The sequence below is a fragment of the Mastomys coucha genome, chromosome X (assembly GCF_008632895.1).
Source record: "Mastomys coucha isolate ucsf_1 chromosome X, UCSF_Mcou_1, whole genome shotgun sequence".
In the NCBI taxonomy this organism is placed as follows: Eukaryota; Metazoa; Chordata; class Mammalia; order Rodentia; family Muridae; genus Mastomys; species Mastomys coucha.
In genome coordinates this window covers 105,806,842-105,833,756 of record NC_045030.1, presented here as the reverse complement: position 1 = coordinate 105,833,756, position 26,915 = coordinate 105,806,842, and the positions used below count along the sequence as shown (strand labels likewise).

The following is a 26,915-nucleotide window of genomic DNA, read 5'->3' as shown; positions in this document are numbered from 1 at the left end:
CCTGCCCTTGCTAAATCTGACTGGAGGCTGTCCTTCCTGTGATCCTGGTTGTGTCAGAACTCCTCAGAATCAAGATGACTTTGTGATCCTGTGATTCTGTGATCCTGGGGTCCTGGGCTTGTTAAATCACCTGGGAGTGTGGCTTTCTTTGTGAGTTGTGGGACTGGCTGCAGAGCTTGTGCCCAAAGTCTGCTCAGAACACTAACCCCTACATACAGGAAGGAACTGGAGTCACTGGGCTGGCAGAGTTCCTGTGTTCCTGGCCCCACTGGACCCAATTAGTACCAGTGTTGGGACAGATGTTGGTTCCTGCTCACCTCTGATCCTGGGTGTGTCAGAGCGCCTGGGAGTGGAGCTTCCTCTGGGTGTTGTAGGACTAGCTGCAGAGCTTGCACCCAAGGTCTGCTCTGGACCCCAGCCCAGACAGACTGGAAGGAACCCGAGTCACTGGCCTGGTGGAGTTCCTTTGTGCCTGGTCCCGCTGGTCCCAGTTACTCCCAGTGTTGGGACAGATGTTGGTTCCTGTTTACCTCTGATCCTGGGTCTTATTTCATTTTTAAATGTGAGTGTTTTCCTTGCATTTATGTACACCACTTGTATGCCTGTTACCCAGGGAGGTCAGAAGATAGTATCAAATGTCCTGGAACTGGAGATAAAGATGGTTGTGAACCACCATGTTGATACTGGGAATCAAACCCAGGTCCTCTCAAAGCAACAGCTGTGTAATTAACTGCTTACGCCATCACCACAGTATTCTCATTAAGATGGTAAAGTGGGGCATATGCCTGTGTTGCCAGGCTAGTACTTGGTTTTCCAGTTTTAGTCTCCCATGTGTGATATTCAAGCTTAGTGTACACATCTATCTCAAAGCATCTATTATTTTGAAATGTTTAGAAACTCACTTAACATTTCTATGTGGAATTTGTGTTCTCTGAACTTGTTGAAGTTAGTTATTAGTTCTAGTAATCCTTTCCCCATATTTTTATTGATTCTTTGGAATATACTACTGAAGACAGCCTTACTATGTAAACCAGCTGACTTTGAACCCATGGAGATCCTCATTTCTCTGGTTTCTCAAGTGTTGCTGTTAAAGTATTGTTACCGCTATGGATCCTGTCATCTGTTCTGTGTTAGTGCTAGAACTAAGACATGTGCCACCAAGTCTTGTTTATGGGTGCTAGGGAAAGAACTCAAGGATTCGTTTATGCTAGTCCAGTATTCTGTTATCCTAGCAACTGAGTTATAGACCCCCCAGCCCTATACTTTGTCTTATTATATGGAGTTTTTTAGTATTGTATTGAAAGTTTTTACATCACTACTCATAAGTAATAACAATAATGCTTTGTAGTTTCCTCTTTTGTAACATCTTACTTTGATATTAGGGTAATAATGTCTTCATAAAATGAGTTAAGACGTATTCTCTCCTGTTTTTAGAGGAATGCACAAAGAATTCGCATCCTTTTTTATGTGTTTGTTATGATTAGTGGTTAGAACATCTGGACTTTTGCTTTTCTTTGTACATTGTTTTTTGGTGACTAATCTCTTCCATGTTTTAATCTTTCAAGACCCAAATTCATTAGTTTGTTTGCTTGTCACACAGTGTATGGTTCATGGAATTTATTTATAATCTTTTATTTTGTTAATGGTTGGTAGCAGTAATCCTCTCTTTTACTTCTTGATCAGTCTATCCTAAATTTATTCCATTTTCTTTGAACAATTACTTTTTGTCTTCTTTAATTTTTTTCCCCATTCCCTGTATCATCAATTTCTATTCTTTTATTTGCTTTTGTTTTAGTTTACTCTTGTGTCTCCGGTATTTTAGTTTTAATATATGTGTAGGAATATTTTGCCTTCCATGGCTTTGCACCACTCGCCTGCTTAGTCTGTGCCCATGGGCGTCTGTTCACATAAAACTGTAGCTGTGGATGCTTGGGAGCAGCCTTGTGGGTGGTGGGAGTCACCTGGCTTCTTCTGGAAGAGCAATGAATGTTCTTGCCAGTTAAACCATCTCTTCAGCTTCTGTTGCCAACATTTTATAATGAGATGTAATATAGCTTATTAGTAGTCATCTTATATGCAGAGTCAGAGGCATGTGGATGTCTGTGAATTTAAGACCATGTTTGTCTACATAGTGAGTTCCATGACAGACAGAGCTACACAGAGAAACCTTGTCTTGGATAACCAAAAAATAAAAGACTTTTAGTATTACCAATATCGCTGGTTTCATAGCTTCAAAATGGGCTTGGGAGACTGTAGGCATTCATATTTTACTTCCTTCCTTCCTTTCTTCCTCTTTCTTTCTTTCTTTCTTTCTTTCTTTCTTTCTTTCTTTGTTTCTTTCGGAGAGTGTAGGCATTCATATCTTTCTTCCTTCCTTCCTTCCTTCCTTCCTTCCTTCCTTCCTTCCTTCCTTCCTTCCTTTCTTTCATTCATTCATTTTATTTATTTGAAACAATAATCCTTCCTCTGTAATCCTTGCTGACCTTGGACCTGCTATGTAGGCCAGGTTGACCTCAAATTTTGTGTTCATCTGCCTACCCCTGCCTCATGAGTACTTTAATTACAGGCATGTTCTTTATTCCTTCCTTTTTTTTTTTTTTTAGATAAAATCATTGGTTCTGGACTTAATTCTGATATCATGGAAAATAATAAGGAAGAGGTAAGTAGAATTTTGAAGCATTTAAAGGTGATTAATTATTAATAGAGTATTTGTCTTTAGTGCTTCCAATGTTCTAGCATTTAAGGCTACTGTCGTATGCACTTATTGTTATGAAACTTCAGTTTCTTTGTTATTTAATTTGTGGAGGTGCCCATTTTATCATGCAGTTCACTTTAGCGGTTTACTTAAGATCAGAAAAGGCTTGCCAATTAATAAGATATTTAACCATCATTATATTTTATCATTTTGAGGTACCCATTGTGGAAAGGGTTCTAGAATTTTGAGATCTTTTTTTTTTACATTCTTTTTTGTTTGTTTGTTTGTTTTGTTTTGTTTGTTTTTGTTTTTTGTTTTTCTTCCAAGACAGGGTTTCTCTGTGTAGCCCTGGTTGTCCTGGAACTCACTTTGTAGACCAGGCTGGCATCGAACTCAGAAATCCGCCTGCCTCTGCCTCCCAAATATTGGGATTAAAGGCATGTGCCACTACTGCCCGGCTAATTTTGAGATTTTTATTTCCTTTTTTATAGGCAGGCTTTCTGTATTCCTGGCTGTCCTGGAACTCTCAGAGACCTACCTGCCTCTGCCTCCTGAGTGTTAGAACTAAGGGTATTGCCACCATGCCCTGCTGCTTTTAAGATTTTCCAAAGCATGCTATCTCAAGTGTCTGAGCATTATCCTAATAGCATGCACTGAGGCCCTTCATCTTTCACACAGACCTCCATTTTAATAGAACCTATTTTGTGCCATTTACTAGAGAAGAATAGTACCTTTTAAAGTCCTTAAAAACCACCTCTCATAAATCTCACTAGTTCTGCTTCATTCTTTTGTGTTTGTTGGTTGTTAAACAGATCATGGTAAACATTGTATTCTTTCTCACATTCTTAGCTCATAATTGTAGTTATTTCAAGAGAAGTAGCTTAGTGATGGAGTGAGAATAAGCTCAGTGACTTTCATAGTGCTTTTATAGCCATAAACAAAAAAAAATCCAGAAGAATCAGGCATAGTAGGAGCCCTAGTACTCAGGAGCTAGAGGCAGGTGGGTCTCTGAGTTCAAAGACAGCCTGATCTTCATTGCAAGTTTCAGGCCAGCTGGAGCTCCATACTGAGATCCTGTTTCAAAATAAAACAAAACTCAACAGCAGTAAAAAGAAAACGGAATAGCTAGGGTAGAGTTCAGGGTTAGAATACATGCTACAGGTGGGGCCTTGGGGCCACTCTGCTATTAGCACTGGAAATTTGATTTATTGGCTTTATATTGTACTGGTGATCACAGCTACTGTATTAGTAAATATATGAAATAATTAAATGTTTCAAACTTTTAAAGAATAAAACAAATCTTAATAAATAGAAGAATACACGCTAGGTGTCTTGGTTTAAATCTCTTATCACCCCTTCACTCCCCCAAAAAGAGACAAATTTAATCTTTAGTCAAGGGAACTCAATCATGATGAGAATTTGAGGTTTTATGGTTTGGGATGGGATGGGATAGGTGTTCTGGTGATGTTCTGGCTGAACTCAGGACTTGACAGCTTTACCACTGAGGTGTATTCTCAGCCTCAGAATTTGATTTTGAAGGTTTTTGAAAGAAGACTTGGGGCATAAAAATAATATTTTGTTTTTATTATTGGACAAAAGATTCTTCTAGAGAGTTATTGGGACAATTTTACTCACCTTTGTTTTTTCTTGTCATGTTTAGGGAACTAGCACCTCAGAAAAATCCAAATCTTCAGGTTCATCAAGATCAAAGAGGTAGGTTGATGTTAAAAGGAATAAAATGTTTTCTTCTTTTTGTTATTTGGTCTACTATTTCTAAAAACCACAAACTTTTTTATGAACTTAACATTTTTTAAAATAAACCATTATGCAAATTGATATGCTTAGTGATAAGTACTATAATTCCATTAGATTTATTGTATTGAGGTTTCAATTGAAAGGAAATTTTACAGAAGTATTTATATAATTAGTGGTGCTTGCAATATACAGTGCTTTTCAGAGACGAGAAAGGAGAAATGCTGAATTTCTCTTACAACAATGTGGGTTTTTAAGTTTTAAGAGTTACCTGATGTATGGGAGGAAAAAAGGTATTGAAGTTGTACATTATAGGAAGTTCAAAGGGTGGTATGATGTCTTTTTTCTTTTGAATTCCCAAGCAATTTATAAGGACAGGAATCATTTGCAGGTATATCTAAGACTCAATATTCCATGGGCAGGCAGTCTTTTCTAGAAAATTCCTATGTAGTACTACTTGCTTTTGCCATCCTTATATAACAGAACTACTATCTCATTAAAAAACAATTTATTTATTATTGATGTATTCTCTAATTTCCTTAAAAATGTACCTGCTACCAGAATAAAGTGTATGTTCATTTAGAATCTTTAGTGATATGATAAAGAGATGTTTGCTTCCATTAGTGACTCTGATGGTATCCTGATAGTTATGGTCTTGCTATAGTGCTCCAATGGTCAAAAATGCCCATAATTCTATGACCTTAACTCTCTTGTAGGAAACCTTCAGTTGTGACAAAATATGTAGAATCTGATGATGAAAAACCCACAGATGAGAATGTAAATGAAAAAGCTGCTACTGAGAATTCAGAAAATGACATTACTATGCAAAGCTTGCCAAAAGGTAATCTGTATTAATTTTTCACATGAAGTTAAATTGAAATATATTTTATTATGACAATTTTTATACATTGCTAGTGGTATGGAAATAATGTGTAGTTTGGGAATGAATATGTATGTTATTCAGTTAGGTGAGATAATTCAGCTAGTTTAGAAAAGAACAAAATCTAATAGTTTTTCATAGATTTTTTTTTTTTAATAATGACAAACTTTCCAAATTACATTTGAGTATGGAAGTAGGTATAAGGGCTTATGATACTAAATGTTGACTTTAATGTTAGTGATCTTGCCTATTTAAAAATGTAATGGCTGTTCCTGAAAACATAAAGCATTTTGAAGTCTACTTCAAATTTACTGAATTTGTTTGTCTTCCTGAACGTTATGCCCAAAGCCTTTTACTAGGCAAGTAATGCTCCATATTTTCTTACTGCATTCTGATATCCCCTAAGAATGTTAACTGTCAATAGATTTAGGGAGATTTCTTGAAGTTCCTCTTTAAGCCTTGTCATAGACCTTTTTGTCTGTGGTAGTCCTGCCTGTGAAGTGTCATTGATTAGATTGGAGAGAAACAAATGCCAAGTGGACCTTGGACTCCTTGTTCAAGAGTGAGAGCATTGTGATTAGATGATAAGAGAATGATAAACCTCTTGCTGCTTTTACGGTGTTTCAAATTGGAACTTTTGTTTTCCTTTGTTAAATAATATGTCTAGTCTCTTAGCAGATGTCTTATAGCAGTATTTACTAAGCTTCTGTTTATATTTATGCTTTATGACTTCTCAACTATGGAAGTTTGTTGAATGTCAATATGAGAGATTGGGCTTCACTTAACTAGGGTAAGATAGAATAATTAGGAATTATAAGCTGAAGAAAGACAAATAAAATGAAATGAGAATGATGGAAAGAAGAAAAGGGAGAAGAAATTGCCGAGGACTGTAATTTATCTGGTTTCTACAGGTTATCTTTAGCAATTTCATAGATTTGTTTTGGTGACTGACAGCAGAAACCACTAATGTGGGAGTTTGAGACCTAATGGTGGTTACTCACTTTTGATTCTTGTTGTCATTGGGAGCGCTTCGGGTGTATGGAAGAAGTAGGAATCCAAACATCTCTTTTAATGAGATGGTAGCTGAAGTTGGTATATGATGTTACAAACCTGAGCTAAGCTTAATTCTCATATTCAAATACCAAGAACTGTTTCATACGCTTACCTGTGGATGATTATTTTCATTGTTACTATATTGAATATGCATCCGTAGCCGACTATCAATGAATTACCTTATTCGATCCTCCAAATCAGTGGTTCTCAACCTTCCTAATGTTTTCACCCAGTAATACGGTTCCTCATCCCCAATCATAAGTTTATTTTCATTGCTACTTTATAACTGTAATTTTGCTACTGTTATGAATCATAAAGTAAATATCTGTATTTTCCAGTGGTCTTAGGCAACTCCTGTGAAAGTGTTGTTTGACCCCCAGAGGGGTGGTGAATCACAGGTTGAGAACCACTGTTCTAAACAGTATAATATAGTAGTTATTGCTTCTATACTGTTAGAAGTTTAGGATCAAATTCAGAGCTCAAGGGATTTTTTTTTTTCTGCGAAGCACAGATTTTATTTCTGGCCTGTCTTAATCCAGTGCAAGTGGATCCTCTTTATACCACAGCTTTGGTTTTGTTTAGAACAATCTTCAGGAAGGAACACTAATTATTTTTAAACCTTGAGAGCTCTTTTCAAACATTGGGGCTTCTCTGAACGTATGTACTTGAAACGATTGTTATATACAACTACTGTTTTGGGGAATGTGAGCCTTTAATTTTACCGTGGTGTACTGTAATCAGTCCTCTGTGCCCTCCTGGCCTTTTGTATACTCCCCCGTTTAAATATTAATACCAACTACATGGCAATAACTTGCTATAATTTACTTGGTGCTTTTATACATCCCCGTGTTTCATATGGAGCTCTGACAACTCCCTACATTGACTTAAATTGTTCTTATAATGGCCAGTTTAGTACTAAACCCAATAATGTACATAAATGTTGAGGCTTGGACCTTTTTTTTTAAGATTTATTTATTTTATGTATACGAAGACACTGTAGCTCTCTTTAGACACACCAGAAGATGGTGTTGGGTCCCATTACAGATGGTTGTGAGCCACCACGTGGTTGCTGGGAATTGAACTCAGGAGCTCTGGAGGAGCAGTCAGTGCTTTTAAGCACTGAGTCATCTCTCCAGCCCCGTCTTGAACCTTTCTTATGATGCTTGTTCTGTTTCCTCCTCAGCCTGGAGGTTTTAGAAGGATATTCTTTCTAAAACATTTTAATAGACATCAACAAATGATCTCACTGTACAGTTAATTGGTTGGCTACTTCAGTTTTAAATGTCTTAAAGTGATCTTCGGTTTAAAACTCTTCCTGGACTTTGAATGCTGATGAAGCGTTGGTGTTCTTTGGGGGAAATTGTGTAGACTAGGTACAGTGGCAATAGAAAGAGCTTCACTGTTTTCAACCCTCCACAAGCCCCTCCCCCAAAGCAAGGTTGAAAAACTCTTAAAATTCTTTCAAATTCTTTTTCTGATTTGGACTGAGAGGAAAATAGGATGTCTTTCCCCTTCTGCCAGTTACTTTAGAGTGTTTAGAGAACCTGGCATGGAGAGCTTTTCATACAAGCTTTTGTCATAGGCACTGTAAACATCAGGAGCGGGGTGAGGCTTTCTATTTGACTGATACGTTTCTTTTAGTTTATAATACCTCCCTCCTGTTTTTATGAACTAAACTTCAACAAGGAATTTGATGGCTGACACTTGGCCCTTTTACTACTACCCTGTGGTCCTTATACTAAAAGCTTGACAGAAACAAACTATGTACCAGCAATGTTGGCTTTATCTGAACTGAAGTCTTGCACTTCACTTGCACATTTAATATGTGTAATTGGTTTTTTAAATGAAATCATTCTAGGTACAGTGATTGTACAACCAGAGCCAGTGCTGAATGAAGACAAAGATGATTTTAAAGGGCCTGAATTTAGAAGCAGAAGTAAAATGAAAACTGAAAATCTCAAAAAACGCGGAGGTAAATACAAGTGAAATTGAAACATGAGTTTAAATTGCTGTCTATGACCATATTGGAAAATCTCATATGCTTACTAAAAATACCTCCACTTTTCTGCCCATTGTTTATTAAAAGCACTACTTAAAAATAATTTCTGTTTCTCTTTGCGCTCTAAAGCAGAAAAGGTTAAAGTCCATTTCTTAAAAACACCTTTGCCTTCAGTGGCTACTTATTGTTGTAAGAAGCTTAGCACTTCTCCACATACTGGTTCTAGAGTACATATATGCCAGAAAAGCATGAGTATGCCCTCCAGTGGAAGCAGTTTCAAATTGTGCAAAACTTTGCCTGTGACCTCCTTCAGGTAATATCACACATCCTCCAAATAATGCTGTGGACAGTGATAGAGCAGTGCATTAAGTGTTACTTGGAGGACTTATTTAAAGTACCAACCCCCTCATCCCTGACAAGTTAGAATTTCTGGATGAGCTCAAGAATGTGCCCCAGTTTGTTCTTCATGGACACCATAGAACTTATTGCAACAATGAGTAGAGGAGATGGGAACTGGAGAAATGAACTCCTTTCGTCATTTGGTCCTTCCACTCTTGGTTTCCTCTCATTCACAGCCAGAGTGTCTAGCCATCCATAGAAAGAGCGTTGGGAGAATTTACTTAGAAATCTATTACAGTTGAGTATCTGCCCCACTTTTTGTGTATGATTGTTAAATAGTGCCTATATATAGTTTTTGGGCAGAATAACTGAGTCAGAATCTGTAACTATAAGAGGAATGACTCTCTCAAAGGTAGAACATGACAAATCTCCAAGTAAAAGTGTTATAGAAGTGTCCCTTTAATATTGTTTATAGTATATAATTTTGAAATTATATTGAGATTTTTAAAGAAAATTTTAGATTTTTATTTTATGGTATAGTTATCTCAATAGAACTAGTAAAATATTTTCTATACTTAAGATAATATCAATTTGTTAAATAATTTGTTAGGTTGCACGTGAAATCAAAGGATTGTTGTCTAGTCTTTTGTCCACAAGAGGGTGTTCCACCCCTTTTGAACATAAAGATTATAAACAGATTCCTCAAATTTGTAGTAGGGAAGTTGCCATTTCAACAACAAAGCTAAGGTACTGTTTTTCAACCTTAATCACCACATTAATAGTAATGGGTAAGTGTCAGTAGCAGTTTATTTCTTTTGTTTATCCATCTTGTAGTAAAGTCAAGTAACTGGACAGCACTGTATTAAGACTAATGTTTGGTGGTGTCTTTTGGGAAGACATATTAGATCATTCAGTGTCTGAAATTTGGAAACAGCTTGAAGATAGAATGAAAGAAGGAACCACTGTTGTTGGGAAATTAATACCTAGTGCCATTTTGGTTTGCTGCGGTACTTGGGTTTAGCAGACGTGTTTTTGGAATTTTATTGGATACTCATTGTAAGAATATCTACATCATACTTAAGGGTCTGTTTCTTTTGTAGTGATATGGTCATTCCTAAATATTTTATGTTTATTTTCATCTCAGTGATTTACATGTCTAAGCTCTCAGCAATCTCAAGAGATAAAATAAGATATAAATCTTAGGATTTCTAAGACATTTATGTGTGAATAAATTAGTGGTTTGATGTAAAGGATGGCTACAGTTAGCATTCAAGACATTCTGGAAGATTAGTTCCCAAATGGAACAGGAATTTAGAAAATTGTGAGGAATGTAAACTATATCAAATAATCTTAATTTGGAACAAAAATATGGCACAATAGCAAAGCAAAAGTACATTTAAGTAACTTAATCATAGGCTGTTTTAATATCCTTTGCCCAGTTAAATTGTTTAAAGTATTTATTACACATTTTCTACATGGCAAAAATATTTCCTATTCCTTAAAACCACTAAAATATGTTGAGCTAATAAATTGAAGTACTTTTTAAATTTACGTGGTTACACTCTTTAAGATACTTCATCATTAAAAATAAACTTTCAGTCTACATGTACAGAAAAAAGTACAGAAAGTAACATTTCAACATTTTGCCATATTTGCTTCAGATCTTAAATAAAATACTCAGTTCTATTCCCATCCATTTTCCCTTCTTCCTGTCCCACAGGTAATGATTATCTTAACGTTTTATGCATGTGCATGGATATGCATGGCCTTTATATCTCAATGGAAGTCCAAGAACAATTTTCATTGAAAAAAGTATAAAAAGTAGTATGCTGTTTTATATGCTTTGGGAGCATTGTGGTTTTGAAATTTATCCATGCCAATGCCTGCATGGTTTAGTTTCACTGTCCATACAATGCTGGACTAGTATAGTTCTCAAACAGGGAATAGTGCTTATCCTCAGCTATGACTTCTCTTGCACAGGACAGAGAAACATCTCTAAGTTAAAAAGAAAAAAATCACAAAGTGTATACACGAGAGTACCTGGATGGCTAATGAATAAATTTAACGTTAGATGAATTTTCAAACTGGAGCTTTTATTTATCGTCCTCATCTTAAATCAGTATTTAAAATGTTTGTGGTTTTAAAAAAATACAACAGATTACAAGCGTTTAAGATGAGAACCATTGACTCAAGATACTGATTTCACATAAAATATTAGCAGCATATATAGTAAAGTCTCTTTCTAAAAAAGTGTTATTGTGTTCTTTTAAAACACCAACAAATAAAGATACAGCAATATTTGGGTCCATGGTGCTTTGAACCTTAAAGCTAACAAAATTACATAACAGAATTAAACGATGAGAAATATACATGGTGTTTTGTCTTTTATTTAAGGATAGAGACAGTCAGTCATGACCATTTGCCTCCTTTTCCATTTTGAATGTATACGTTGAAGGATAGTCACACTGTGTGATTTAGATCAAGGTCTTGATTGCATTTCAAGATCATTTGTAAAAAATTGTCTTAAGAGATTTAAATGTATTGTTTAGATGTGGGAATTGCTGTCTGATGTCTGACTCTCCGTTTCTTAACCTTTTCTGTCTCTGTCTCTGTTTCTTTCTGTCTCTGTTTCTTTCTGTTTCTCCCTGTCTCTATCTCTCTCTTGTGACAGGGCATCACTATGTAGCTCACATTAGACTCAAATTCCTGGGCTCAAGTGATCCTCCTGTCTCAGCCACCCAAGTTGCTGAGATTCCAGGTCTGTGCCTGATTTTGTTTTGTTTTATTTTTAAAGAGTCTTGCAATGATTTGATATTCTCAGAATGAGAAGGACTGCCTTGGCATAACCAGCAGGGATTAAGAGTAAAACAGGATGAGCCAGAGTGATAGCTCAATGGTTAAAAGCATTGGTTGCTCTTCAAGAGTATCCATGTGGTTCACAAGGGATTTGATATCCTCTTTTGGCCTCTGAGACTACCAGAAGTAGTACAGGTGTACTGTACTAGTAGTACAGTATTTATACACATAAATAATAATAGAAAGTTTATCAGAAAATATGAGGCAGGTGAGATTTTTCTGCTTTTCTTGAATAAGTTGTCTTCAACCTGTTTTCTTGCAGTAAATATAAAATAGAGCTGACCTCTCCCACCCTCTCAGACATTCTGCTTGCTGCTAAGAAGATGTTGTGTTTGCGTTTGTCAGAATGTCATGTTTGCAAATAGTAGACATTATTGATAAGGTAAAGGTTATCAAGTAAACATAGAAAGAAGGTAATTGGTGATTAATGTTGAAGTAAATTTTGGGAATTGGTAACACCATAAATTACCCAGTTTTGTGTACCATATTGATAGGATCTGTGCAAACAATTGTATTTAAGAAGCCAACCCTTCATGGCATGTCTAACTGAACTGTAAAATTGAAAAAGAATTGGTTTCATTTACTTTTCCATTCTGTATGAACTGATACTGAATTTGTTTGCAAGGCAATAGCAAATGACAGAGTTCTTGAATCTGGGTGTGGTGGCGTATGCCTATAATCTCAATACTTGGGAGACTGAGGCAGGAGGGCTGCTGTGAGTTGGAGACCACCATGGGCTACATTTCACGTACCAGTGCAGCCAGGGCTACCTAGCAAGAACCTGTCTCGAGAAACAAAGAGCTTTTGATTTTCATTTTAAGTAATTTTTCATGGTGTTTCTTTAGATTATGTCAACTTAGAATAAGTGAGTTTTGCATCTGTTTGTTATGGTCTTTTTAAAGGTCAGTAAAATTACCCTTTTAACCTGTGTCCAAAACATTTTCTCAAGGGTTATAAGCTCTATTATTTCTAATACTATATGAGTGTAAATATGTGAGTCACGATCACTCTTTGCTCCTAGAAGATGGACTTCATGGGATCGTGAGTTGCACAGCTTGTGGACAACAGGTCAATCATTTTCAAAAAGATTCCATTTATAGACACCCTTCACTGAAAGTCCTTATTTGTAAGGTATGTATTGATTTGTTGATAAGGGTTTTTGTCCTTTGGAGGGCTCACAGTGTGTGAGGAATGAAAATGGGCCATTATGTAAGAGATATTGTACTCATGAGCTTACAGGAAGCTTGCATCATTAGAATTTATGAGCTATAAATTGAACCCTAAAGTATGAGTAAGAGTTAGTTTGGTGAAGTGGGATTATTTTCCTTTGTTCTAGATGGTTGGGAGGTGAAGGGGAGGCTTACTGTATTTAAAGACTGCAGTTCATTGTGTATGCATATATGTGATCTACAACTTTCTGTCTTCCTTATTCTTCTCTAAATCTCCATGTCAAACTCACCTTCAATGTAATTAGGAAATAAAAGATTTTAGAGTGTTTCATATATGTTAATTATAGCTTTAACAGTATTTGTGTACTTTTTTATTAGGAAAAACCTGGATTTAGTTTCAGATATCTTTGATACCAAGGTTATAGGATCTCCAGCTCATGTTGGATTAAGAGTAGTTAGTTCTATGTTAAGTTTGTTTCCCAATAAAAATGCATTCCTTCAGTCAGGACTGGTGATCTACACCTTAATCCTAACACTTAGGAGGCAGAAGCTGGTGGATCTGTGTAGATTCCATCCCAGACTGGATTACATAGTAAGTTCCAGTGAGACCCTGTTTCCAAAAAAAAAAAAAAAAAAAAAAAAAAATGCTACCTTTGAAATACAGAGGAAGGCTATAAGAAAACATGCCAGATGAATGTTTGATAGATTCTGACATCCTCAACTCTCCCAAGCTTAATTTTGTTCCTTACACGTTTTCCCCCTTTCTTGAATTCATTTGATCTAGAGTCCTATCCAAGGTACCTTTTGTGTGATGTTCAAATCTTTTCTCACTGAGTTTGCTGCTTGCTGTCTTTGACTATATACTTGACTTTTTCCCATGGTGCCCGTGTGTTTCATACTGACATGTTATTTCTCTGTCCTAGTCCCACTGAAAAGGAATTGGGTTAATGAGACTTGAATCTGAATACTTTCTTTGCCTCTTACCCAGTTACGTTAGTTATTGGACATTACTTACCTGTTAATGAACCTCAGACTTCTCCATGAGATTTTATAATGCTATATGTTGTTAATTGCTTAACTATAGACATAGAGTTTATATATGCTAACAGTTAAACTTTTTAAGTAGCAGAAACATACATCTTTATTTAGAACTTTGGTAGCTAGTTGTATGAAATTAGAAATGTGTTTACTAAATAGATTGTCTTTTGTATTGGATAGTACAGTGTTCTTGCTTTTATCACTTAAAACATGCACAACCCTTTCATTTTAATGGCTTCATAGTAAGATTTGTGACTTGTATATTTTGAATAAATTTCCCCTTGTCTTTTCTTTAAAATAGACCTGCTTTAAGTATTATATGAGTGATGATATTAGCCGTGACTCAGATGGAATGGATGAACAATGCAGGTAGGTAATAAATTCTCATTTCATATTGACAACTTCAGTAGATGTATGTTTTTCTCCCCTAAGACATGTTTGTGTATGTGTGTGTGTGTAAAGCAGTCCTTGCAGGCCTGGAACTTGCTTCGTAGACTAGGCTGGCTTTGAACTCACAAAGATCAACCTGCCTCTGCTTACCAGATGTTGTCATTAAAGGCATGCACTATCACTCTTGCTAGGTTCATATTTTAAATCTTTTTAAAAGATAAAAAATTTAAGAGCCGGGTGGTGGTGGCGCATGCCTTTAATCCCAGCACTTGGGGAGGAAAAGGTATGTGGATTTCTAAGTTCCAGGCCAGCCTGGTCTACAGAGTGAGTTCTAGGACAGCTAAGGCTACACAGAGAAACCCTGACTTGAAAAAAAAATTAAATCATGTGTCTTTATGCATGTATGTCTATGTGTAATTATGAGCAGTTGTTACCTTTGGAAATCTGAGGCTCTAGTGAGCTGTCTGATATGGGTGCTGGGAACCAAACTTCCTTCTGCAGGAACATTATGTTCTCTTAACTCCTGAGTCATTTCTTCAACCCTCGTAGAGTTTTGTAGAGTTTTCATTGCTATGTTTAGTTGTTGGTTGTCTTTTCTGGCAATACCTTGTTTAGTTTTAAATGTCACATAAAAGTAAGCAGATCATCTAAATTACTACTTTAAAAATGCTGGTAGGAAATTTTAAATTCTTTTTATCAACAAAGACATTAAAATTACTTTCACTAGAAATAACATTTTTAATCCTTAAACCATTTCAGATGGTGTGCAGAAGGTGGGAACTTGATTTGTTGCGACTTTTGCCATAATGCCTTCTGTAAGAAATGCATCCTGCGCAACCTTGGTCGAAAGGAGTTGTCTACAATAATGGATGAAAACAATCAATGGTATTGCTATATTTGTCAACCAGAGCCTCTATTGGACTTGGTTACAGCGTGTAACAGCGTATTTGAGAATTTAGAACAATTGTTGCAACAAAATAAGAAGAAGATAAAAGTTGACAGTGAAAAGAGTAGTAAAGTCTGTGACCAAACAACCAAATTTTCTCCAAAGAAGAATAGTTCCAGTTGTAATGGAGAAGAAAAAAAATTCGAGGAGTCCTGTTCTGGTTCTGGTTCTGTAACCTCCACTTACTCAGCACCAGCGGTGCCCAAAGAGATGATTAAGAAGACGAAAAAACTGATTGAGACTACATCCAACATGAACTCCAGTTACATTAAGTTTCTAAAACAGGCAGCAGATAATTCCGAAATGACTTCTGCAATGAAGTTGCGTCAACTTAAGGCTTTTAAATCCGTGTTGGCTGATATCAAGAAGGCTCATCTTGCATTAGAGGAGGATTTGAATTCAGAGATCCAAGCTTTGCATGCTGTACACAAAGAAAAAAATACCAAAGAGCTTAAATTCACAGATACTAAGTCTGAAACAAAAATGCGAAAAGGGGAAAGATCCTATTATCCAGAAAAGAAAGAGTTTTTAAAGTTAGATGCTAGATCATCAGTAAAGGTCATAGATGGTGAAGAGCACAAAGCACATAAGAGTACTAGTGGGGAACATAAGGGTTCTTCTGGTAGGAAAGATGGCCCTCAGTACGAACCCACTAACACTTCTGAGGATTTAGATATGGATATTGTGTCTGTTCCTTCCTCAGTTCCAGAAGACATTTTTGATAGCCTTGAGAGTGCTATGGAAGTTCAGAGTTCTGCTGATTATCAAGGAGACGGTAACAGTGGGACTGAACCAGAACTGGAGAGCTCATCTGTAATATTAAATACTTCTTCAAAAGACAGCAGAGGAAATATTAAGTCAAAAGTCACAGCGAAAGTAAGAAAAGAATTATATGTTAAACTTACCCCTGTTTCCCTTTCTAATTCCCCAATTAAAGGTATTGACTGTCAGGAAGTTCCACAAGAGGAGAATGGCCGTAAAAGTTCTGGGGTGTCCCGCAGCTCAGAGAAATGTAGGCCTAGAGAGGAAATTAGTGATAATGAGCATTCAGTTGAAAACAATGTTGCAACACTTTTAGAAGACTCTGATCTTCGAAGATCCCCACGTGTAAAAACGACACCACTGAGGCGACAGACAGAAACCAACCCTGCAATGTCCAATTCAGATGAAGAAAGTAATGGAACTATGAAGGAGAAACAAAAGCTGTCCGGTCCAATAAGAAAAAAGGATAAGCGAAACTCATCTGAGCGTGCTGGTAAATCTCATAAGGTACCCAAAGCTAAGCAACCAGGGATTGGGGATCAGAATTCAGATTCTGATGAAATGCTAGCAGTCCTCAAAGAGGCAAGTCAGATGAGTCATAGTTCTTCCTCAGATACTGACATTAATGAACCACAGACAAACCATAAAAGCAAAACAGGGAAAGATGAGAATGGAAAAAGGAAACGGAAGAATTCTACTTCTGGGTCAGATTTTGACACTGAAAAAGGAAAATCAACTGAAACCTCTATTATCTCTAAAAAGAAACGCCAAAACTACTCAGAGTCCTCTAATTATGACTCAGAGTTAGAAAGAGAGATTAAAACCATGAGCAGAATTGGGGCTGCCAGAAAAAGTGTTTCAGATAAAAAAGAGCAAGACTTTTCTGAAGATGAAAAACAAAGCAAAAAAGTAGTGGATAATGGAGGGGATGAGAGGGCAAAGACAGCACGTGAAGGGTCAGCACATGAAAGGTCGGCTACTGACAACACTGGCATCGCTGAAGGCAGGCAGGGAGGGAGTCGCTCCGAAGCAGAATGTTCCTCTGAGAAAGGCAGGAGTGGAGTGGAATTCCAAGAGAGGCAGAAGCCTGGTGTTTCCTCTGATGGTGCTGAAAAGCCTTCAGGGAAAGAGGGGGATGTCAATTCCCGTGAAGACAAAAGAGTTACTAAAACTAAAGAAAAAACTAAACATCTAAGAACCAGACCAGGTAGAAAAGTAAAGAGTGGATCATCTAATGTTGCTGAAAGATTTCCAAAGAAAGAGCAGAGTGATGAGTCTTCTGACAACGAAAAGAGACAGAAAACTCCAGACTTAAAAGGAGAAACAGTGAAGAGAGAGCAGGAGTGTGAGTCATCCTCTGATGGGACTGAGAGATTGCCTGAGGGAGAAGAGATTAGTCTGTTCACTAAAGGCATAAAGCAAAGTAAAAATGACACAGCTGGAGGAGAAAAGAAAGGCAGAAAATGGAAAGATAAATCATGTGAAAAGAAGGAAGAATTATCTGATAGCGTCGATAGATTGCCAGGAAAAGGAGATAGTTGTGACTCTTCCGAAGATAAGAAGACCAGGAGTTCAGTGTCTCTGAGAGAGAAGGAACAATTCAACTTGCCTAGAAAGAGTTCAGGGAAGAGGCCAGAGTGTTCATCGTCGGATACTGAGAGATCCTTGAAAGGAGAGCGTTGTGACTCCACTGAGAAGAGACTGAAAAGAATTGACTTGAGAGAAAGAAGAAACTCCAATTCAAAGAGAAATGCCAAGGAAGTAAAGCGTGCTTCATCATCATCTGATGCTGAGGGAAGCTCAGAAGATAATAAAAAGCAGAAGAAACAAAGAACTTCAGCCAAAAAGAAGACAGGCAATACCAAGGAGAAAAAAAGAAACTCCTTAAGAAAAACACCTAAAAAGAAGCAAGCAGACATTACTTCTTCATCTTCTGATATAGGAGATGATGATCAGAATTCTGCAGGCGAGGAAAGCAGCGATGAACAGAAAATCAAGCCCGTGACTGAGAATCTAGTGCTGCCTTCACACACGGGATTTTGTCAGTCTTCAGGTATGCAAGAATAAATTTCAACTTTAGAATTTATACTCTGTCCCCTTTTAGAGTTTCATATTGTTGATTTTCCCCTGGGGTAAAATGCAGAATTTGTTGAAGAGAAGTCCATTTAAAGTGTATGTAGACATTTACTGTAGATGTCTATTTATTTAGACGCCATCATTGGAAAGGGCATTTCAAGCATCCTCAGGTGTACCAAATTGTTGGTTAAGCAACAGAAACACTTCAGTGTTTAATGTGTTTCTCTGAAGTAATGTGTAGTAGTTTATAAGGTTAATCAAGTTGATGCTGTTACCCAACCTGGGGTATTCCAAGAAGCCAAGTTTTGCTATCTGTTGTTTCCTAGGGGTCATCTAAAACAGACATTTATAGTAAAAATTTAAAATATACTTATTCACTATGGCCACATTGGGAAGAGGGACAGAGATCCAGTGACATCCCTCTCCCCTCAGCCATGTTTTGTTTTCTGAAGTGAGATTAAGGTTTATAGAGGGCCAGGGATCTATGTACGTTTAAGTTGTCTTGGTCATGCTGTGATCCCCACTCACTGTTGACCTACCAATTAGGCTTTGGTCAGTCTTATCCCACGAGGTGTTTTCTTTTGTTTGTTTTTGTTTTGTTTTGTTTTTAAAGTATGGAATGCCCCATGAATTTGTGTGTATGTCATCTTCATGCAGGGGCAATGCTAATTTTTCTCTGTATCATTCTAATTTTACTGTATGTGCTGCTACTGTGAGCACCTCCTTGGTGTTATGACAGGTTCTTAGAGCTGTGGAACCTCTTTGCCCAGAGCCAAGGGCTCCTTTGGCTAGCTCCAGGATCCCAGCCTTTTCCTTGTCCCAGCATTAGATTCCTAGGGAAATTGGTGATTCCTGGGGAAAATTGCTATTTCATGGATCTAGTTTTCAGTAGTCCGCTTGAGGGACACTTAATGTCTCCATTTTCATTCTCCCAGGCTAGTTATAATGTCAGGAATTTAATAGGTATTTATTCATGCAGTGGTGGTAGTGCTTGTTACTGCTATAACATGGCATATAAAAGTTTTGGCTGCTTTGCTCTGAGATTTTGTTTTTTAAGTCAAAAAGAGATAATTTTCTGTCCCATTAAATTCCCTGAACCTTTAAAAAAAAAGATGGGCTCATATACACAAAACTAGTCTTGAACTCAGTCTGGCCAATCAAGATTACTGAGGCGGGTCACTTCTGAAATAATTTGTTTTGATATTAGATGATAATCATCCCAGGGTCTTGTGTATACTAGACAGATGTTTTAACACTGTAATTTACTTTATTACAATCCTTCCCTCATCTAATGATATGAACAGATGTTCCTCATTTAAAAACACTACCAAAATAAAGGGAGAAAGAAATCCCCAAATTATTCCACCCTGATGAATTAGAACTGGATTAACTTGTCCTTAATACCAAGAAAAATAATTTTTAGTATTTAATTTTTATTATAGCATCAAGAAAATCACTTGATTTGATTGTCTTATTTACTTTTTAACTAGTTAAAACACTGCCAATTAACTAAGAATATTTAGAATTATTAAATATATAAGTAGGTTTCATAGGAACGGTTTCCAATTTAGACAAAAATTATGAAAATTTTCTTTTATAACATATGAGTTTCTCATTTATCCCATTTTTAAAAAATGGAACTAACTTCCAGTCATGTGTTTTTGAAGAAAAAAAAAGAACAAACCTTAGCTTATGGGCATTTAATAAAGGTTTCATGTGATGCCACAAAAATCAAACAGTGTTTCTACTATGTAATATCTGAGTGCTCATACTCAGAGAGGTTAGCACTTAAGACCAGGTTTTCCTATCAAATGAGAGGTTTTGTTTTTGTTTTTGTTTTTTAACATCAAAATTGTAGATTAAGAATGGTGGCCTTGTATTAAAAATAGATCTAGGAGCTGGAAAGATGGAGTTCAATTCCAGGTATCCGATTGGGTGGGTCCCAAACGCCCAAACATCTGTTATTCCTCCGTCTCCAGGACATTTGCACATAGGTGCACATACTTGTACTATAGGTATATATACACATAATTAAAAAACCACCAAGGTATTATAGTTACTTTTGATAGAAAAGTTTTTAGTTATTTGGTTAGTTGGGAAAAACCCTATTAAAGATTAGAATGTAAGAATGAAAAGTTATTACTACTTATTATTGTATACAGTGTTACTGTTAGGAAATCTCAGGTAAGTGATCTGATCTTAAACACTCTAAGATTATCTTCTGTGATTAAATGGCTTCCCTGGTGTATTCTGCATATTTAATTAAAAATATTATACTGATTTTCATTTCCTAAAAAAGCCTTCTCTCTTGAGTTCTCTCTTGAGTTCTCCCTCCGCCCTCTCTCTGACTCACTTTATCACTCTCTGTGTTTCTGTGTGTGTGCGTGTGCTCACGTGCAGGTCTAGGTCTGGAATGGTGGAGTGCATAGCCTCATGTCTGGTAGGCATTTGTTATACCACTGACCTACATTCTTACTGATTTGACATATGTTAAGCATTCTGTTTTTCTCTTCTTAATTATTAGTTTATGAGTGTTTTGCCTGCATGTATGTCTGTGTACCACACGTGTACCTGGTATTCTTAGGGTCTAGAAGGAGGCTTTAGATTCCCTGGACCTGGGGTTACAAAGAAGTTTTTAAGCCATTATGTGGGTATTAGGAGTCAAACTCAGGTCCTCTGCAAGGACAGTGAGTTCATCAAGGGCTTGTAACTGCTGAGCCACCTCTCTATCCCAATAATTCATTTTTATGTATGTTTTTATTATTTTTGTTTGATAAGACAAGGTCTTACTATATAGTTCTGGCTGGCCTGAAAATATGTAGACTAGAGTAACCTCAAACTTGCAGTTATCTTCTTCTTGAGTACTGAGGTTATGAGTTTGTGTCATCCATCAGAAAGTTTCTGTAGTTCTTATATTTGAAGTTATAATACTTTGTATAATAAGACCTTAGAAGATGTCAACTTATGGCAAATACCCAGTGAATGTATTTTCTAATAATCCTATAATTCAGTACTAGCTCACTGTGTTCCATTTTGGCTAATGGAATTTTGACATGAAGTTTCAGTGGCTTGACTAGGTGGTAACTTCTTCCTAGGGTTATATTTCAAATAGGCTTGAGTATCTTTCACTTAAATCAGTTGCTAATCTTTCAACAGTTCTTATGAGCCAAACCTTATTGCTTGTGAATTTCTTAGGACCAAGTAGAATACTTGGGATAAAAAATGGAAGATAAATTTGCTAGGGAATTTATCCTACCAAAACCTGGGGTTTGTTAATACAAATATCCAAATACAACAGAATATAAAAGGTCTTGAAGGTGAAAACTATGCACAAAATAAATATTGCTTAAGAATTAATTTATGGGAGGCAGAGGCAGGCAGATTTCTGAGTTCGAGACCAGCCTGGTCTACAGAGTGAGTACCAGGACAGCCAGGGCTACACAGAGAAACCCTGTCTCGAAAAACTAAAAAAAAAAAAAAAAAAAAAAAAAAAAAAAAAAAAAAAAAAAAAAAAAAAAAAAAGGAATTAATTTACTTGTATGATCAAAATAATACAACTATGTTCAATGTGACAAATTGAGAACATTGTAATAATGTTCCTTCCCATAATGAGTTTAGAAGGTTCCAATTTATTCAGTAGTATTTGGCCATCTCTTAGCCACAACATTTTCCTAGAAATTTCGACTTTGCGAATGGCATGAACAAAGATGAGAGGCGTGATAACCGAGATAGTCTAATGCATGGCAGATTTGCTCAGTATTTAAGAGCCCTTGCCACTTTTGGAGAGGTCCTGAGCTTTATACCCAGCACAATCATCTATGGCTCTGAAAAGGTAAGGCAAATAAATAAAAATAATCTTAAAAATTCCTTTTTCTGGGCATAGTGGCTCATTCATTTAATCCTAGCTCTTGACAAGATAAGGCTTTGAGTCGGAAGCCCGCCTGGTCCATGCTAAGTTTCAGGGAAGCTGAATGAGCTACAGAATGAGACCTTGGCTTTTTTAGAAACCAAACCAAACAAACATAAAACTGAGAAGGGCTAAATAGTGAGGCCTTTTCTCAGAAAAAAAGGGATTGAGGGAAATAGAATTAGTAATATGCTGTTTCAATATTGTTCTTTTCAAATGGGATGTTTTACTGAGGTACTCTGAGGGTTATTTTGACTTTTGGCATTTTAGCATATTAGTATCCTGAATCTGTAGGTATTTATTGCTACTAGCACCTTAGTGCTGGGTTTCATGTGCATACATAAAGCACGTGTGGTACCATTGAGGTACATTCCTCAGCCCAGTGTCTGTAAGTTTTATATAGATATTTTCTTCCATTCTCCCGTATCATTTTGGTTTTTTTTTTTGTTGTTGTTGTTTGCTTTGTTTTGTTTTTGTTTTTTCAAGACATGGTTTCTCTGTGTAGCCCTGGCTGTCCTGGAACTCACTCTGTAGACCTAGCTGGCCTTGAACTCAGAAATCCGCCTGCCTCTGCCTCCCAAATGCTGGGATTAAAGGCGTGTGCCACCATTGCCCTGCTACCCCTATCATTTTGTAATGGAAAAATGGCAAATAAAAAGGAGAAAGGGTCTCAGATACTCACCCTTAGGTAACTTGTGTAACTAATACAGTGTCAAATCCAGGAGACTGAAGATGTTTTTTTAATTTCAATAGGTTTTTAAAAATTGTTTAATTTATATGTATGTATGTGTACTTGTGTGAGTGCCCACAGAGATGAGAATTGAGTGTTGAATTCCTATGGAGTTGCAATCAACAGGCAGTTGTGAACTGCGAGATAAGGGTGCTAGGAACTGAACTCAGATCCTATTAGTGCTCAGCTAGTACTCTTAACTACTGAGTCACGTCTCCAGCCCCTTCAGTATTTGTTTGTTTCGTTTTCTTGAGATTGGTCTCACTGTGTAACCCTACTGGGCCTGGAACTTACTATGTAGACTGTTTGGTTTTGAACTCAGATATTCTCCTGTGTCTGCTTCCTTGAGAATGTACCTTAAAGGAATGCACCACTATGCCTGGCCCAAGCTGGCCTCAGTTTTATGATCCTGTTTCTGCCTGTCTGGTGTTGAGATTACTGGTGTAAATCACTCTATCTAGCTTGAATTTAGTATTGCCTGTGCATTCACTTTCCATCTTCTACCACATTGTGTGTCTGCAAGAGAGAGAGACAGAGACAGAGAAGGGACGGAGAGGGAGGGAAAGAGGGAGAGAGAGAGAGGGGCAGGGAGAGAGAGAATGAGAGTATATGAATGAGAATGCGGGTTTATCTAATATGTATTCTCCATTCATTGTCTTCATTACTAAATAACAGGGACTAGTCATTTGCTTTTATAATTTGTTAGTTTGAGATTGGTATTTGTGAGCTTCCCCTTCTCTTTGTAATTTCAGAATTAATAGTGAACATCAGTATAAGTAACCATATATACTTTAGCATGCAAAATATTAACTAGAGTTTAATATTTAATTTGTTCATTTGAAGTAAAATTTCTGTACAGTGAAATGCACAAGTTCCAGTCCTCCTGCCTTCTCCTTCTGCGTGTGTGTGTGGGGGTAAGGGGGATAGAACCTGGGACCTTGTAAATATTAGGCTAGTGCTCTACCACTGAATTACAACCTCAGCCATCTCCTTAGATTTTAAATAAAAAGAATAGAACTTTTAAAAATGAAGTAAGTCTTAGTGCACTTGAATGTCTTTCTGGGTACTTCAAATCACAGATTTTGTATGGATTCGGGTGTGTTTTTCAATTACTTGTCACTACCAAAATTGTAAAAGCAATTTTGTTATTCTTCAGTGATACCAGAGAAAAGTAGACCCCTGTTAACTTCAAACTTTTAGGAAATGAATACAGTTGTTGCTTTAACAAGAAACCACTGGGAATGATGCCAATTAATAATTATTTCTGAAAATGCTTGCCTTGAAAATTCTTGTGCTTTGAAAGAACCCTGGGGGACATGTAAGAGTTAACTGCTATTTCCTGCTGGTCCTTCATAAATTTCTCTTGTACTTATTTTAGATTTCAACAGTTTTATATAGAACCTACTGGTTTACTCTAGCATTGTTGGATTTCAGTTTTATCTTATACAGTTTTACTTGTATAGACAATTCAAAGCTAATTTTAAGTACACTTTTTCCCCCAAGGAGATGAAGCCTTATCTAAATCAGTGCCTGTCACAGTGGATGATGATGACGACGACAATGATCCTGAGAATAGGTATGATTCCATCCGTAAGGAACTTAAGATTATAACACACCCTAGGCATGGGCGCAAACAGCAACAACGCAACAACAACCAGGTTATAAAAACCAGGAGTTCCTGCCTTAGAAAGACTCGGGCACAGTCTTCTTGCAAGTCTGAAAGAAAGGCCAGAAAATGGGTTAAAGCTCAGAAACCTTAAGAGAAAGTAAATATCAATATTAACACACCTAGCATAGGGTGTGTTATAAACAAAGAACTGTCAATTTATGTTTCCTTGTAAACTGTGATAATTTTTTGAGACTTTCAATTTTAACAGCTTAATTTTAATGCAAGTAAATTATAATAAATGACAACAGACATCTCTCTTTGATTATTGTTTTGTCATTCAACATGGTAGTCCTATTTATGAAGACCTGTGAAGAGTAAATAAAGATGATTCATATATTTAAGATTAGGAAATTGCTTTCAAACTAACTATCGGTTGATAAGTTATCTAGACAGATTCACATTCTAATCTTATTTCCCAAATAAAATGGTTGTAGGTTATAGGACATTATTAACTTCACTAAGACTTAAACAATTGGTTTAAATGTAAACAGCGGAGCCTGTCTAGTTTTAACCTAAGGGATGGCTGAGAGAAGGAAAGAAAGACACCCCTATCACAGCATGTCAACATGGACCTATATACATTTCAGTCATTTCCCATTCTTTACGATAGTAGTCATAACACTCAATGAGAAGAGAGCATGACATGTATAGTGGATGGACAGCCTCTAATCTTTTAATAATTCTATGATCTCAGGCTGGTGACTTTAACTTGTTTTCTCATAATTTTAGTCTCTAATATTGAAAATTTGATAGCATTTTCTCTAATTCTGGTACCAAAATATCTGATAGCCTGGAGATGATCTTAGCAAAGAACACTGAAGTGGCCATCTATTCTTAATAGAAAGCTCTAGTTTAAGAAACTGGAAATAATATGTGGTTGCTGTCATCATTTTGTGGAAGATGAACCAAGTGCTCTAAGCACATCTGTTCTCTGACCCTATTTTATGTCTTGCTGATACTAACAGGCCTTTTTTAGTAGACAGAACAGGCGAATTAGGGTGAAAGGTCATATTTAGAGTTCATGTGTAAATCCAGAGACTCGACCTCTGCTTTCTTTCCTATTTTTTTCTTAACAAATGTCTGTCCAAGTTATTTGATGGGATAATATGGATGAGCCCTACAACGCAATGTTGAAAGCATACAAGGTTTAGTCAGGGATTTTAGTATACCATCATTGTTAGATTATGAAAGCATTTAGAATTCATTTGTCTTTTAGAATGCTTTCATTTTTCACTTACATAAGCTGCTGTTTCCTATGAATCACAAGTCTTCCAATGTCACTAGCTGTTACTCCTCTACTTTTTGAACTCTGGGAGATGAACTTTTATATTTATCCACCAACTAAACATGTTGTCAGGGTATAATTTTTGTTATAGCTTATCAAAAATTAAGTAACCTTTTTAAAAAATGAGTGGATTCTATCTATCTCTCTGTAACTGATAACTTTTATTGGATAATTTCGTTAATTCAATTTTGTATTTGTGATTTAAAAAAAAATGGAACCTTGGTGGTTATTTTGGAGAAGAAATGAATTTTATTTTGAGCATGTCTTTATACTCATTTTAAATGTGCTTTTATAAAACTTAAAATTTATAACTTGTTTAATATCCACTATACCAAAGAAACATCTTAATCTGAATGGTCTCTATCACTGCTATCACTGATGGCAATTATAGATACCTCTTTGCACTGTTTTAGTCCAGAAAAAGTATGTGAGCACATTTAAATGTATACTAACCAACTTCTAGAATTTGTTTGCAGATCATGATTAAATCTTGGCGTTTTTTTAATTTCCTATTTTTTGAGTGAGTTGTATCGTGGTAGAGAGCATATTGTAAATGTAAATTTGTACACAATTGTATTATTGTGTGTAAATTGTGTATAAATTTTCTGCTTTGCTTTTTCAGTAGTATTGTTAATACATGTCTAGTGTTGGTGTTTATGATGAGGTTAATAGTGTACTGTTTCAAATGCTTTACTTTGGATGCAATAAATTTCTGTAAAACGTTTTCTTGTTTAAGCATTTAATTTTAATTATGGTGTATCTTTTATAAAAGTTGATAAGACTTTGTGAGAATAAAGTTATATGGCTAGTTTGTAAGCCAAAGAAGTTTCCTCCTTCCTAAAGTTAAGGCAGCCAGTACTTTAGATGTCTAAAATACATATGCTTATGTTTTTCTGAAGGCTTAACAAACAGTTCTTTTTTTTCTTTACTTTTTCTCTTTTAAAGTTGTGGTATTAAGAAATTAATAAGGCTTTTGAGGTCATTGAGAAACCTGGTGTATGGATCGAGTTCCAGGACAGTAAAGGCTACACAGAAAAACCTTGTCTTGAAAGTCAAAACAACAAAAAAAGTGCCCCATCTTCAATAGTTTACTGTAAATAAACAACTGCCTATTAACCATTTAAAAATACACATATTACCATTGTGAGTTAGAAGGGTCCTATTTATAAATTTCTATTTAGGCGACCAAGTATAGTTTGTTGAAACAAATTGCTGTCATTTTTCTGATTGAGCTTTTTTTAAAGAAAAAAATTAGTGATCTTATGATTTGAAATTTACACAAGTGAGAATTTACTTCAGATTTCTCATGTTAAGCTTACATATCTTTTAAGAGATAATATAATAGTAATAATGCCAAATACTATGTTTT

At 36.2% G+C, this 26,915-nt stretch overlaps 1 protein-coding gene and 1 non-coding gene across 11 annotated transcripts in view; one reads left to right on the top strand and one right to left on the bottom strand.

The window, feature by feature from the left end:
* Atrx (ATRX chromatin remodeler) overlaps positions 1-26,915 on the top strand; it is a 139,114-nt gene that overhangs the window by 38,137 nt on the left and 74,062 nt on the right. For 7 of the 10 annotated variants that reach the window (XM_031366413.1, XM_031366378.1, XM_031366406.1 and 4 more), the window contains 8 exons: positions 2,604-2,659; positions 4,356-4,408; positions 5,164-5,288; positions 8,239-8,352; positions 12,596-12,705; positions 14,083-14,150; positions 14,931-17,932; positions 24,096-24,168. In XM_031366413.1, the coding sequence (XP_031222273.1) occupies positions 2,639-2,659; positions 4,356-4,408; positions 5,164-5,288; positions 8,239-8,352; positions 12,596-12,705; positions 14,083-14,150; positions 14,931-17,932; positions 24,096-24,168 (3,566 nt within the window). In that variant the 5' untranslated portion in view covers positions 2,604-2,638. The remainder of the gene's footprint in view (positions 1-2,603; positions 2,660-4,355; positions 4,409-5,163; positions 5,289-8,238; positions 8,353-12,595; positions 12,706-14,082; positions 14,151-14,930; positions 17,933-24,095; positions 24,169-26,915) is intronic. The other 3 variants (XM_031366377.1, XM_031366380.1, XM_031366379.1) reach the window with 3 other exon arrangements.
* On the bottom strand, positions 18,564-18,675 carry LOC116096000. Its single transcript, XR_004120796.1, has one exon. It is a non-coding gene; the product is annotated as a U6 spliceosomal RNA (small nuclear RNA).